The sequence below is a fragment of the Leptonychotes weddellii genome, chromosome 5, assembly GCF_054177405.1.
Source record: "Leptonychotes weddellii isolate Sample4059 chromosome 5, ASM5417740v2, whole genome shotgun sequence".
NCBI classification, from domain to species: Eukaryota; Metazoa; Chordata; class Mammalia; order Carnivora; family Phocidae; genus Leptonychotes; species Leptonychotes weddellii.
Window position 1 is genome coordinate 27,755,803 of NC_138373.1, and position 12,679 is coordinate 27,768,481.

Genomic DNA, 12,679 nt, shown 5'->3' on the forward strand with positions numbered 1-12,679 from the left:
TCGAGAGGACCGTGTGGGCACATCTGGGGTGAGTGGACCCCGCCGGACAGGTTTCAGGGGCCGGGGCGCGTCCGCAGAGGCCGGCGCACACCGGCGGGGCACCGCCGGGACCCAGCGCCGCCTGGGTCCAGCCCCCGGGGCGCCCCTGGATGGCTGAACTGCCCCCTTGCCGGCCGCCCGGGCGCCGCAGCGGCTGAGATCGCTGGGATCGCCGGGCCGCCGCCCTCGCCGCCCCCTGCATGCCCGGCGCCCGGGTCGCGGCCCACCTGGACGCGCTGGGCCCCCTGGTCCCCTACGTGCCGCCGTCTCTGCTGCCCTCTATGTTCTACGTGGGCCTGTTTTTCGTCAATGTGCTGATCCTATACTACGCCTTCCTCATGGAGTACATTGTCCTCAACGTGGGCCTCGTCTTCCTGCCCGAGGACATGGACCAGGCGCTCGTGGACCTCGGAGTGCTCTCCGACCCCGGCTCGGGCCTCTACGATGCCGACTCCGAGCTCGATGTCTTCGATGGTTACTTGGAGTAGGCTTGGCTACCGTCCTCCCCTCCCCCCAACGACCCGCACCCTTCGGCCTGGACCAGCCACCCAAATCATGCCGCCGCTGCTGGTTGGGGGCATCGTCGGGCCAGGGATGGGATCCGCAGGACGAGGCCGTCTCCGGCCTCCAAGACCTGTAAGTGCCCTCTGTTCCAGATGAGGGTGGGTTGGGGGCGCTGGAGAAGAGGGTGGCATCTCCAGACCAGACACACACCCTTCCCCCAGGCTCCTGGAGGTCTGCCAGCAATGGCCAGACCCTCTTAGGCCTTTAGCTGGGGCTGGAAAGCTTTCTCTGATGAAGGTGACAGTTGTTGTTGAAGAGGGGAAGGGAGGCAGAGCCTAAGGGGTGTTTGGGTTAGCCATGGTACCTACTGCCACAGCTTGTAAGCGCCTTTGCACCCAGATCCCTTCGAGGCAGAGCTGTCAGCTCCTCCCTTCTGCCTCAGTCTGGCTTGATGGTGACCTTGGCTTTCTGGGGATTCCCATAGTCCTGGGAGGATAAAGATTTGGAGTGTCAGGAGAGGTAGCAAGCCAGGCAGTGACCACCTTTGTCCTGTGGCCCCTGGGGTCTGGGTGGGGCCCCCGCTGAATCAGAGAGGAGAAACCTCCTTCAGCAGTCTGCACTTACTTTTGGCCTTGGGCTTGCTGCTACTTGGGAGTCGGGTTTCAGGGTGCCCCAGCTGGACAGTTGTGCAGCTTGCATCTGCAAGGACTGCCAGTTTCGCAGGTTGCTCTCACAGACCAGGCAAGCTGGGGCTGGCTTTGCCTGCAGTGTTTGCAAGGCCTCAGGGAGCTCTTGGGCTGGTGGGAGTAGGGACCACAGGATCTTTGCACTGAGGTGTTCAAGTCCTGCCTCTAGGCTGCGACCAGGAAGCTGTGTGTCCTGCCCCACCTTGTGCGTTGATGGGAGGGAAATGAAGGTCCAGGAAGGAGAAGGACTTGGCCAAAGTCTCAGAGCCGGGAAGAGAGGCAGCTGAACAAGATGAGAGAGAGAGAGAGGTAGGCAGGCTGTTGGGTCTGGTGAAGGTTCATGGGACTTGCAGGCACTCTTTGGCTGAGCCCCTCCACTGGACTATGTGCAGTGTCACTAGGCACAGGGCCTGAATGGCAATGAAGGGAGGATACTGAGGTGACAAGAGCTCCTTCTAGAAGACGGACACTAATGCCATTTACGCCAAGCAGGCTGAGTTAACTCCCCTCTGTGGCCTGCCTTTGCCAAGATGACCATAGTCAGAGGGACTGCAGGGTGGGGCAGGACCTGCTGGTGGTAGTGCTGAGGGCTGAGGGCTCCCCCTGAGAGGGGGACAGTGAGATTTCTTTGATAAAACTTCATTTGAGCTCAGTGAGACCTTAGCAAGAACCAAGTGCCAGGTGGAGAGTGGGTCAGCTGCCCTGCATACTTACCCAGTCTCCTTACCTACCTGCCTGCCATCCATCCATCCATCCGTTCTTTTAACAAATGTTTACGGAGTACGTACTGTGCCCAGTGGGTGAACACAGTGAACAAGAGAGACTTAGCTGTGGCCTCCTGGCCCTTGGTGAGAAAAGACAAGCAGATTCCCAAACAAGATGATCAGATTTTTTGAGAGCCATGAGGACATGTAGGAAGGACCTGGGCATCCCTATTGAGTCCCTGCTGCTTTCTTAGCACTTAGAACAGCGCCTGGCATTTAGTAGGCACTCAATAAATGTCTCTTGAATGAGCGAAGCAGAAGAATAGAGATGGGCTGCTTTAGAAGGGGGGGTCAGGGAAGGTCTCTTTGAGGAGATGACACAGTTGAGCTGAGCCCTAAATTGGTAGCAGGAGCCAGACTGAAGATCTGGGGAAAACCAGTCAAGGCAGAGGGAGTCGCTAGTGCCAAGGCTGTGGGGTAGGAGAGTTGGTTTTTGCAGCAACCAAAAGGAGGCCAGTGTGGCTAAAGAGCAGCCCCAGGAGAGGTCTGTGGGGCAGGTGGGGGCCGACCGTACAGGACCTGGGAGGCCACGGCCATGAGCAATGGGAAGCCATCAGAAGGTTTGAAGCAGGAGATGACACAAGTTCAATTCACAGTTTGCAAAGATGACTTTGGCAGTTGTGGGCAGAATGGGCTGTCGGGGCAAGTATGGAAGCGGGGAAGCCAGTTAGAAACTGTTTAGTTGCTCGGGCTGGAGGTAATGGGGGCCTGGATAGGGCAAGGTTGCTGAAGATGGAGAAACACAGACTGAGAACACCTTTTAAAGGTAGAACCTGTAAAAACCAGTCAAAACCTGGACTGAGTACTGATCATTGACCATGCCTGGTTCTAGGCCCTTTACGTATTCACTCAGGCAGCTATTCAACAAACTTTGCTTCTGCCTGCTCTTCTACCAGGCCCTGTGCTAGGCCTTGCAGATCTGAAAATGAATCTCTGCCTCCAAGCCAAGCGCTTGACTTGTAACTTGGTGAAGAATGTCTTATTTTATCTCTTCACCACATCAACAGAAACACTTCCCCTTCCAAATGAAAACATTGGCAGACTCTGAACCAAAAACTGAAGCCCAAATGCTTCGACAAACTTTGCAGCAAAGGCTGTTTGCGCAGAAAAGCCAGGAAGTGTGTCTCAGGGACACCTTTCCTTGCAAAGCTGTCAGAGTGCCTGGGCCCACCCGAGCTGGGAGGTAGGGAGGCCGGGGACTGGGGCAATACTCGAGCCTGAAGAAGTGGGGAAACCACGCACAGGATTCCTTCTTCCCCAGTCCTGAAGCCAGGCCGGGGCGTTCTTGGCCCCAGGACCAGGGAAGCCCAGACTGGGGGAGGGGAAGGGGAAGGGTAGCCAGCAGCAGGAGAAGCCTTTGGGAAATCTCTAAAAATGGGCCTCAGCTCTGGGCCCCTTTCTGTAAGCAGAAGAACATTGGTAGTCAGATCTCATTCTTTCTGGCTTGTTCTCATGTGAACGTATTCTCATGTTACGCATGAGAAGGTCACGGAAGCACTGACTAAGGGTGTGGGACATGCTAGGCAGTGGGGCCTGGATGGATCTCAAGGTGCACTCACTTGCTCTCTTTCTCTTTTTTTCTCCTGGGTATGTGCCCACACAGTATGGTCCACCCAATTTTGTTGAGCACTTATCGAAGGAGGCAGTATTAGGGTTGGGATGAGGAGCAAGAACCTGGTTCAAATCCCAATCCTAGCTGTGACCTTGGGCATGTTCCGCATCTCCCTCTGTGTCAGTTTTCTCTTCTAAAAAGTGGGGGTAATGAAATGTTCCTCGTTGTGAGAATTAAGTGAGATACACGTACAGCTCGCAGACCTTCCTGTGTACAGTAAGTGATATATTATTAACCACTGCTAGCATTAACAGTCAGATATAATGGAAAGTGTGTACACTCAGGCTCTTGCAAATGTATAAACCTGCATGTGCAATCATGCATGAATTCTATCCCATGATGAGTCACAGAGGACTGCCTGCCTGAGTGCTGGGTGGGTTCAAGTGTGGACCACTGGGACAGACTTCCCACCCTGCCCTCCTGGCTTGGGACCCTCAGGACAGCTTTCCCACTGCTTGTGGTCTCCAAAGTCCAAGAGATCTGGAGCCCTGCGGAGCAAGCCGTGGCCTGCAGTTTTCTTAGAGTTTTAATCATTGCCATGGCGCAGGGAGTGGGGAGTCAGGAGCTCCCTCGTTCCCAGGAGAAAGGGCCACTGCGGCTGGCCTGGGAGCCAGGGAGAGTCCTCACATCCCAGCACTTCCGATGCGGAGGCAGAGCAGCTGGATTGATCTGTCGCTGTTCCTGGCACAGAGGGAGGGCTGTGGGGGAGAGCCTTTCTGCACCGGAAATGGAGAGCCTGCAGAACGTTGCTGCCAGAGTCGGTGGGGCCTGGTGTAGCTCAGACACAGAGCTAGGGTAACCAGACCCATCAGTCTACTTACTGCAGGGTCTCCCGGCTTCTGGGTCCTGACTCGGGGCCACAGCTGCTCCTGATCCACCTGCCCCGGTCCCTCCATTCCAGTCTGTAGCCTGAGACGGCAGCAGGACACCCCGGCTGGCATGTCACCGTTCTGCTCAGAAACCCAGACCTTCTGCAGGGACGTGGACCATAGATTGAAGTCATGGGCGATCCCACAGGCAGCTGGTGGAGCTCCTGCCAGGAGTGAGGGGAAGGAGAGCGGTCAGGGCAGATGAGGGGAATCAGGCGGTCTCCCATAGCTGTGGTCCAGACAAGAGACAGGTGATGGTGGCGAGGAGAGGCATGGGCACCCCAGGCCTGGCTGACCTTCCAGCTCTGTCCTAGCACAAGGCTCACCTGGAAGCGTGCTGGCCACAGGGTGCATGGGTGCTCGCTGCCCCTGTGGATAGGAGGGGCCCCGTTAGGGGCCTCAAGACAGCTGAGATGCCAGGGGTTCAGCTCCCTTGTCTCTGAGTTACGCAAACTGGAGGTTTCATCCAAGGAAGACCCTCACAGTCCTTGTGTCGAAAAAATTAAGGGCTCCTCTCAACTTGACCGTTGGTAGTCCTGATTTACCTGCTGTCTTTACCCCAGAACTTCTGAAGCTTAGCCTGCATGTGGGAAATCCAGATCACAGTTAAAGGGACTGGCAGCATTATCCCCATCTCACAAATAAAGAAGCTGAGGCCCAGAAAGGAGGAGTGAGGGGCCAGGGGAGCAAAGCTGTGTGAGACAGCTGAGCCCTGCAACCCAGTGCTGGGTTCGCAGGGGCTGCAGGGGGGGTCCAGGAGGGGGCTCCCAAATCCCACCTCCGAATGGTGGTCATGGCTCTGCCAGGCCTCCTATGTAGATCTCCCTCCTTTTTGCTGAGTTTCTTAAATAAAACTTTATTTTGAAATAACTTCACAGGTATATAAAAGTTGCAAGAAGAGTGCAAAGAAGTCCACCATACCCTTCACCCAGAGTCACCAATTGTATGGATTTACATTTTGCCACATTTGCTCCCGTAGGCAATGTGGGCTCGCACTATATACGTGCGTGTGTATATCCACGTATACATATATGTATAGCTATTTTTCTGAACCATTTGAAAGCGATTGCAGACATTGCGTTCCTTTACTCCTAAATATTTCACTGTATAGTTTCTTAGATCAAGGACATTCATTTCCATAACCGCAGTGCAATTGTCGAGATCAGCACATTTAACCCCGATGCAAGCCTAGGACCAATCTAATCTGTGACTTTCTTCAGATCTGTGAGATTGTCCCAGTAGTGACCTTTCCCAATCAAAAGGCGGAGTTGAGGTCCCAGATCCCATCATGCAGATAACCCTTTTCCTTAATTGTTGTGTCTCTCAAGCTGCCTTCAATCCTGACCTCCTCACTCTGTCTCTATCTTTCATGACATTGACATTTTGGAGGAGTACAAGTCGGGTGTCTTGTAGACTATCTCTCCATTTGGGTTTGTCTGATGTTTACTCTTGAGCTTAGGCTCAGATGATGCATTGTTGGCAGGGGCCCCACAGAGAAGTGAGTTTAGGGTATCTGGGAGACCCATGACGTCTGTCTGTTCCACCACTGGTGAGGTTAACTTTGATGACTTGGCTAAGGTGGTGTCTGCTGGGTCTCCCCGCTGTGAAGTTACTATTTCTCCCTTTATCACTTGTAGTTATGATCAAATCCACTAGTTGTAGTACTTCATTTTTCAAAAATCTATTTTTTTAATGTGAATTTATTTTTCAAAGAATGGCGTGTAGCCCTTAATAATGGTGCTGTGTTGATGGTGTGTCAGACGCAGATGAGCCCGAGAAGCCTCCCCTTTCCTCGGGTGCTTGCCTCCTCCTCTTGGGGGCCCATTACCAGGGAGGATGTGGCTGTGCCTTTAAGGCAAAGGGTGATCTGGGATGGGATCTGGGACCTCAGCTCTGTTTTTTGAAGCAGCCCAGGGTGATGATAACTGGTACCTGGTGAGTCCAGGGGATGCTGGTGCCATCACGGCTGCCATTCCCTGCTCCCTGCCTGGGGAGGGGCTGGGAGCAAGCTCTAGTTCCAGGCACCCCTGGACGGGGAAGGCCTCATTCCTGGGATTCCTTCCTGGCAGGGGAATTGGCTGGGTGGTTAAAAATAACTTCCTCTCCCACATCTCCTAGCTGCCCCAAAGCATCATCCACATTATCCACGAAGCAGGAAGGGCAGGGCTCATTAGCTCCCTTATACAGGGAGGGAAACTGAGGCTTGCGGACGTTCAGTGACTCATCCCGGATACCCAGCTATGAGGTGGTCAGTTGGGCCTCCTAGCCACGTTCCCAGTGCTTCCTCGAGTGAGGTCCTCTGGTACAGGTGAGGCCCCCGAAGCAGAGTGTGGCCAGGCTCTCGGTGCTCTGCCACTCTTGGGCACCTGCTACTTCTCCCTTTGACCAGAGAAACCAGACCCGGGCTCAGTCTTGCGGGCCAGCGGTATCTGGCTAGAGCTAATGGTTTCATTTTCATCATATTTGTTTTTAGCGTTGCCTTCTGTTTATGACAAATGATTCTGTTGTGGTTCTTTTTTTTTTTTTTTTAAGATTTTATTATTTGAGAGATAGAGAACATGAGCGGAGGGGAGGGGCGCAGAGGGAGAGGGAGAAGCAGACTCCCCACTGAGCAGAGAGCCCAATGCGGGACTTGATCCCAGGACCCTGAGATGATGACCTGAGCCGAAGGTGGACGCTTAACCGACTGAGCCACCCAGGCATCCCGAAATGATTCTGTTTTTTATTTATTCATGATAGTGACATAAAGGTTCCTTTTAAAAATTTGATGATCACAAAAAAAAAGATGCCTTGATTGAAGATAATAAATAAATCATCGCCTGGGCCAACGCTGACCCTTCAGAAGGGCCTCACTAAGTCTGAGGCACCGACCAGCTGGAGACACGTTCTGAACCAAGAATCTTCACAAACCCATAGCTGGTGAGGGTCAGCAGCTGATATGTAAAGCCGAATCCGGGTTTGAGAAACCAATCCTTGTTCCTCCAGAACACTGACTTCCATCAGGGACGCAGGCAACCAGGCAGCATCTCCTTTCCCATCCCCCTCCAGCCGTGAACTCTTGGACTAGCTGAGGCAGAGGTCCTGCACACAGCCCGTCACTGAGACCACGGTGGACACCCAGTTGGCCCTGGGTAACATCTGTCTTTAGCCACTTGAATTGGTCGGTTGGTGCATGGGAAAGAGGAGCGAGCAATGGGTTTCCAGCACACAAGGTCTTTGGAGGGCGACAGGGCTACTGTTTTCAGAAGGCCCTCCAGCACTGAGGAGGCCCCCTGCCTGGTGTGTTTGCTAGCTGGGAACAGGTGGGAAGGAGGGGAGGGACCACTGCGTGCCGAGGCCTCGTGTATTGTAGACACTCCACTGACGTGACTTCATGTCATCCTCACAACAAACATCCCAACGAGGTGGGTACCATTCTCCTGTTTCAGATGAAGAAAATAGGCCCAGAGAGATAACTTGCCTGAGGTCACACGGCGAGGAAGGGACAGAGCCAGGATTCCCACAGATAGGCCTTGCCCTGACTGCCGCCCAGGAGGACCGTGGGAAGGCAAGATTCTCTGCCCAGAGCATCGTCCAACAGCACCCCTCAGACACAAGGGCCGATCCCAAACTAGGCACTCTCCCCGGAGGGAGTGAGCCGAGACGCTGCTGCTTAAAATGGATCAAGTGCCCAGCTGTCATTCTTTAATGACAGAAATGAGTCAGCCGGCCACTTCCTCTGTCCAGCTCTCGGGAGTAGCCTGGAATGAAAGGTTACAGTTTCAGAAAGAAAGAAGAAGGAAAAAAAAAGCCAACGGCGAATGAATTGTCTGTCATGCTGTAATGATATTAGAAGGTCGGAGAGCCCACTGCTTTGGATTCTGCAAGCTGCAGCATCTCCAGGATGCCTGGGAGGAAAGAGATGAACCTAAGATCAGACCACGGAGGTTCAAATCCCGCCTCTGCCCTTTGCAAGCTGTGTGGCCTTGAACAATTTACTGAAGCCTCTCTGAGCCCCATCTGAAATTCCCGATGAGCCTGCTTGGCCACCCCCCCCCCCCCCGCCACCCAGGGTTGTTCTGAGGAATACATGAGCTAGGACAAGAGTTAAAGCAGATAGTACAAGGTAAGTGTAGAGTGCTGGAGAAATACCGCCTGTTACTGAGATTCTCAAGATTCTCATTGGGGGGTTTGCTCTGAGGCCAGACTTGCAAGTTAAGGAGCAAGGGGACTGATTAACAGCCACAGTGGGTGGCACAGATGAGTGGTCTCAGGACATCCTCCAGCCAAGGACACAGAGACCGGGGCGGTCCTCACCTTGTTCTGTGACTTAGGGCAGGTCCCCGGCCTGTCTGGGCCTTTTGTGGAAGGAGTGGGACCAACTCTGATCGGGGTTTCCGAAACCCCATATGACACTGTCAGCAATTTCTGCTCTCTTGTTTGAATTCTCATTTGTGTCCTTGTTTTCTTTAAACGAGCTCTTTTTAAAGTGAAGCGATGCTCTGGAAGGACAGGAACTTTCTATTACTATCAGAAGTGGAAACCTGGCATCACTTGCCATAAATAGAAGGTGACCCTGCAGATAGCGCGGTGAAAACAGAGAACAGTAGTGGATCCAGCTAGAGCCGGCGCCTGTGGGGCCCTGGGCCTGGTCAGATGGGAGATTGGCACGTGTCGGAGACACGTTCCAGCCAGACTGACGCTTATCTGGACTCCGTGCTTGTCGCGGACACCGAGATTGGGAGAGGAGTGGGTCCCCATGCTGGGGGTGATTCTGTGCTCTCTGATACCCAGTCCACACAAGTCTAAAGTGGGCTTAAGTATGAACCCCTGCTTTGGAGATCTCTAGAGTGAGCCCTGCTCTGGGGAGCACCACCACTGGCCCCACAGGGAACCCTAGGAGTTCCTTGGAGGGAGGTCAGCAGAAGGGGGATTCCTGGTGGGAGGGGTGGGGGGGGCATAGATGCCTTTCTAGAGGGCTGAGCTCACCAGTGCTCTGGCTTCGGCCCTGGCTTCCCCCTCGTGCCAGGTCCAGTGGGGAGTGGGTTGGGGCCCCAGGACGCAAGGACTTGGCCTGTGTCATCAGTGGGAGCCAGGGAGGGTCTCAGCAGTGAAAGGATGTGTTCCCAGCTGGCCTCTAGAAGGTGAATCTGGCAGCACAAGAAACGTGGCTGACTTGGCCCCTCCTCCCCTCTCCAGCTGTGTGTCCACCATGGTTTACCTTCTTGCTTCCTTCCCTGTACCAAACTCTAGGGGGTTCTAGGGCCTGCTGTGCCCTTGTCACCAGCCTGCCCCCTACCTGGCATGCTCTTCGTGCACAGCCTTGCCTGGGCTCTGGGCTCCATCCGTCCCCTGTGCTCCCTCCTGTCGGGTGTCTTACCTTGGGCTGCGATTGCTCACCAGATTGTGTCTCAAAAGCATGGCCGCATTTATCGCGGGGTCCCCAGCACCCAGCTCAGGACCTGGCATGCAGGAGGTATGAAATTAGGTAGTGCTGAAAATCTCCAGTGGAACGAAAGCCTGGAGAACTGAGCATCCTGGACAAGTTACTTACCGTGTCTGAACCTTAGTGTCTTTGTCTGTAAACTGGACTCATAATAATGTGTCGTTCCAGGAGTTTTAGGAGGGCTGAATGACATGATATAGGTACTGCTCTGTCTCAGGTCTGCTCTCCCAGGAGCAGACCCCAGAACCAAGGTTCAAGTGCAAGTCGTGTATTCGGGAGGTGATCCCAGAACTACCAGTACGGAGTGGGTTGGTGAGACAGGAAAGGGTTCTGTCATCCAGTAGGTCACCACTGCAGTCCTGCTCAGGAACTCCGGGGACCAGGGTAGGTGGAGACTCAGCTGCAGGGTGCAGGAGCTGGGGTATTGACCCCCCGCCTTCCTGGTCATCACTGGTTGGAAGGCAGCTCTCGGGAGACATTGGCTCTGCCTGCACTTGCAGCCTGGGGGCCAGGCAGGCTTTGGAGGCAGGTCCCTGCAGGTGGAAGCTGCCAGGTTGGCATGCCCTGGAGGGGTGAGCGGAAGGAACGGAGCAAGGCACCCACAGCCTCTGCCTGGGGCTCGTGGCACATAGTAAAAGCTCAGGGGGTGACAGCTGCCTTATTATGATGGTTTCTACCTTTGCCACCAGTCCAGTGGCAGCTCTGCCTGTCACAGTTGTGTGACTCAGGTCACTTGGCTTCTCTGAACCTTGGGGAGATGCATCGTTCTCAGTAGAAGCAGTTCTGCCCCCTCGGCGCCCCTTGGAAATGGGGTGAGGGTGCATTTTTCGTTGTCACCCAGCTAGACACGTAAAGTGAAGGGTATGGGAAATGGGGACCAGCCGAGGGGCCAGGCACCGTGGATGATGCCATGTCTTGGAGGACCAGCGCAGCGGGGCTGCTGAGTAGCTTGGCTGTGGCCACAGCCTTCCGGTAGCCTGCGAAGCATTTTCTGGGCAAGGTGGGTGGTGCTGCCAAGCCCTGCCCACTAACCGAGCTTGCTCAGCAGCCCTGGGGCTCAGATTGGCCAGCAGGCCCTGGGTGACCCCTGAGCACACTGCCCTCCTTCCTCAGGTACCAGGATCCCCCTCCTCCCTCCCAGGAATGGACCATCCTTCCTCTCCCAAGTGAAAATTGCACTGGCTGTCCAGTCCAGGGCCCTTAGAAATCAGGCAAATTCATTAAAAAAGAGTTCATAAAAGTTGTAGGACAACACGACCAGCCTGCGTCTGGGATTTCTGATGGTTCCCGAATGCAAGGGTTGGAGGAAGGCTTCCCTGCCCCGCCCCAAGCCTCCTGAGGCCACCACCAAATGGGCGACAGCAGGACAGTGCTTTCGTGCTGGTAACACCCCTTTTCCCTTCTCGCTAGGCGTTCTTCCCCCAAAAGCTCCGTGCCAACAGAGAGGTTTCCGTCCGGACCCAGGAGGGTGGGGCGGAGAGATTGAGACTGAGAGTGGAGGCCCAGAAGGCCTTTGCCCCTGCCCAAGGGGAAAGGCAGGGGCATCCGAAGACCTCCCCCGCCCACAGCGCCGCACACATGGCCTTGCCTTGGCTTTTGACCTTTCACAGTTGCGATGGATGTTTACAAGAACCCAGCCAGAGTCTGCCTCCCTGCTCTTCATCCCCGACTGCACCTGCTTCTCCCACTTAATCTTTCGAGAGGATACTTCAAACTGCGGACACACACGGAAGCCACTCCCAGCTTCATCTGATGCCACTGGAGCCCCCAGCCCGGTCGGGTTGGGCCCGAGGCTGGTCTTAGATGCAGTGACTATTTCAGGGAGTAAGTTAGAAGGAAAAGAAGCCACAGATCATGTCAGGGGCTGAGGGTCGGGTGTGACTTAACTCATTTCAAGTTGCTTGTTCTTCATCAAGTTGCCAGGACTGATACATCATGCCGGGAGAATGCCACGTTGCTCCTCTGGCCAGAAGTATTTTTGAAAATGTGAGTGGTATGTATACTTGATGTTGATAAACCTGTAAAAGCAATACTTAGGAGGCTGACTTCTTTCAATTAAAACATGTATGCAACTCCAGCCTGTGGGGACCCTGCCTCTTTTTTTTTGGAAATCTGGGAAAGGAGCCCTTAGGCAGGACGTCGCATTCCACAAAAGGTGGAAGAGTCAGGACCTCCCCAGCTTGGGACCCAGCAGGGCTGGGAGAGTTCCCCCCAAGCCAGGCTGGCGGGGGGTCAGGCCAGAAAGGCCAGGGCCAGGCTGTGGGGCGTGGTGGCCAAGGCCTAGTGGCCCTGATCCCAGAGATACGGGAGGCGCGGTATTCCCTGTGTATTCCCTGCGTGCCCACAGCGTGCCCACAGCGCAGGGAATCAGGAAGGGAGGGAGCAGGTGAATGGGTGAAGTTGGGTCGACTTGCAGTTTCATCAGAAAATAGCCGTGATTCTCATTCTGCACAGTGCCCGATGCTTCTCAAAGCACCCTCACATACACCGAGTTACACAAGGCACAATGTTTGGCTCCGTCGTGTGGGTGAGGACACAGGTGAGGGAGGGTCAAGCCCCCCGCAGAACTCCAGAGAAAAAAAACAGCCCCAGAAACCCTCGTCTTCCTGTGCTGCTAAGAAAGGGCATCAAGGGCTGTGAACAGAACACATCTGAGAGGCCCAGGAAAAGAGGTGAGCGGGCGAAGGGAGAGGTTTCTGATGGGGGAGAGGCCTGAGGGGAAGCAGGATTTATTTAGTTTATTTTTAGTTTATTCCTCTGGGCATCGCTCCCCGCCCGCG

The 12,679-nt window shown here is 54.6% G+C and overlaps 1 protein-coding gene across 1 annotated transcript; it reads left to right on the plus strand.

The window, feature by feature from the left end:
• The first annotated feature begins 6 nt into the window (after nucleotides 1-6).
• On the plus strand, nucleotides 7-11,976 carry DEXI (Dexi homolog). The gene is made up of 2 exons (XM_006734519.3): nucleotides 7-675; nucleotides 11,310-11,976. The coding sequence occupies exon 1, from the start codon at nucleotides 240-242 to the stop codon at nucleotides 525-527; it is 288 nt and encodes a 95-aa protein (XP_006734582.1). The 5' UTR covers nucleotides 7-239; the 3' UTR covers nucleotides 528-675; nucleotides 11,310-11,976.
• The last annotated feature ends 703 nt before the right edge of the window (nucleotides 11,977-12,679 follow it).

What these genes read in the sequence shown, in the direction of transcription:
- DEXI (XM_006734519.3), top strand. Translation starts at nt 240, where the DNA reads ATGCCCGGCGCCCGGGTCGCGGCCCACCTGGACGCGCTGGGCCCCCTG.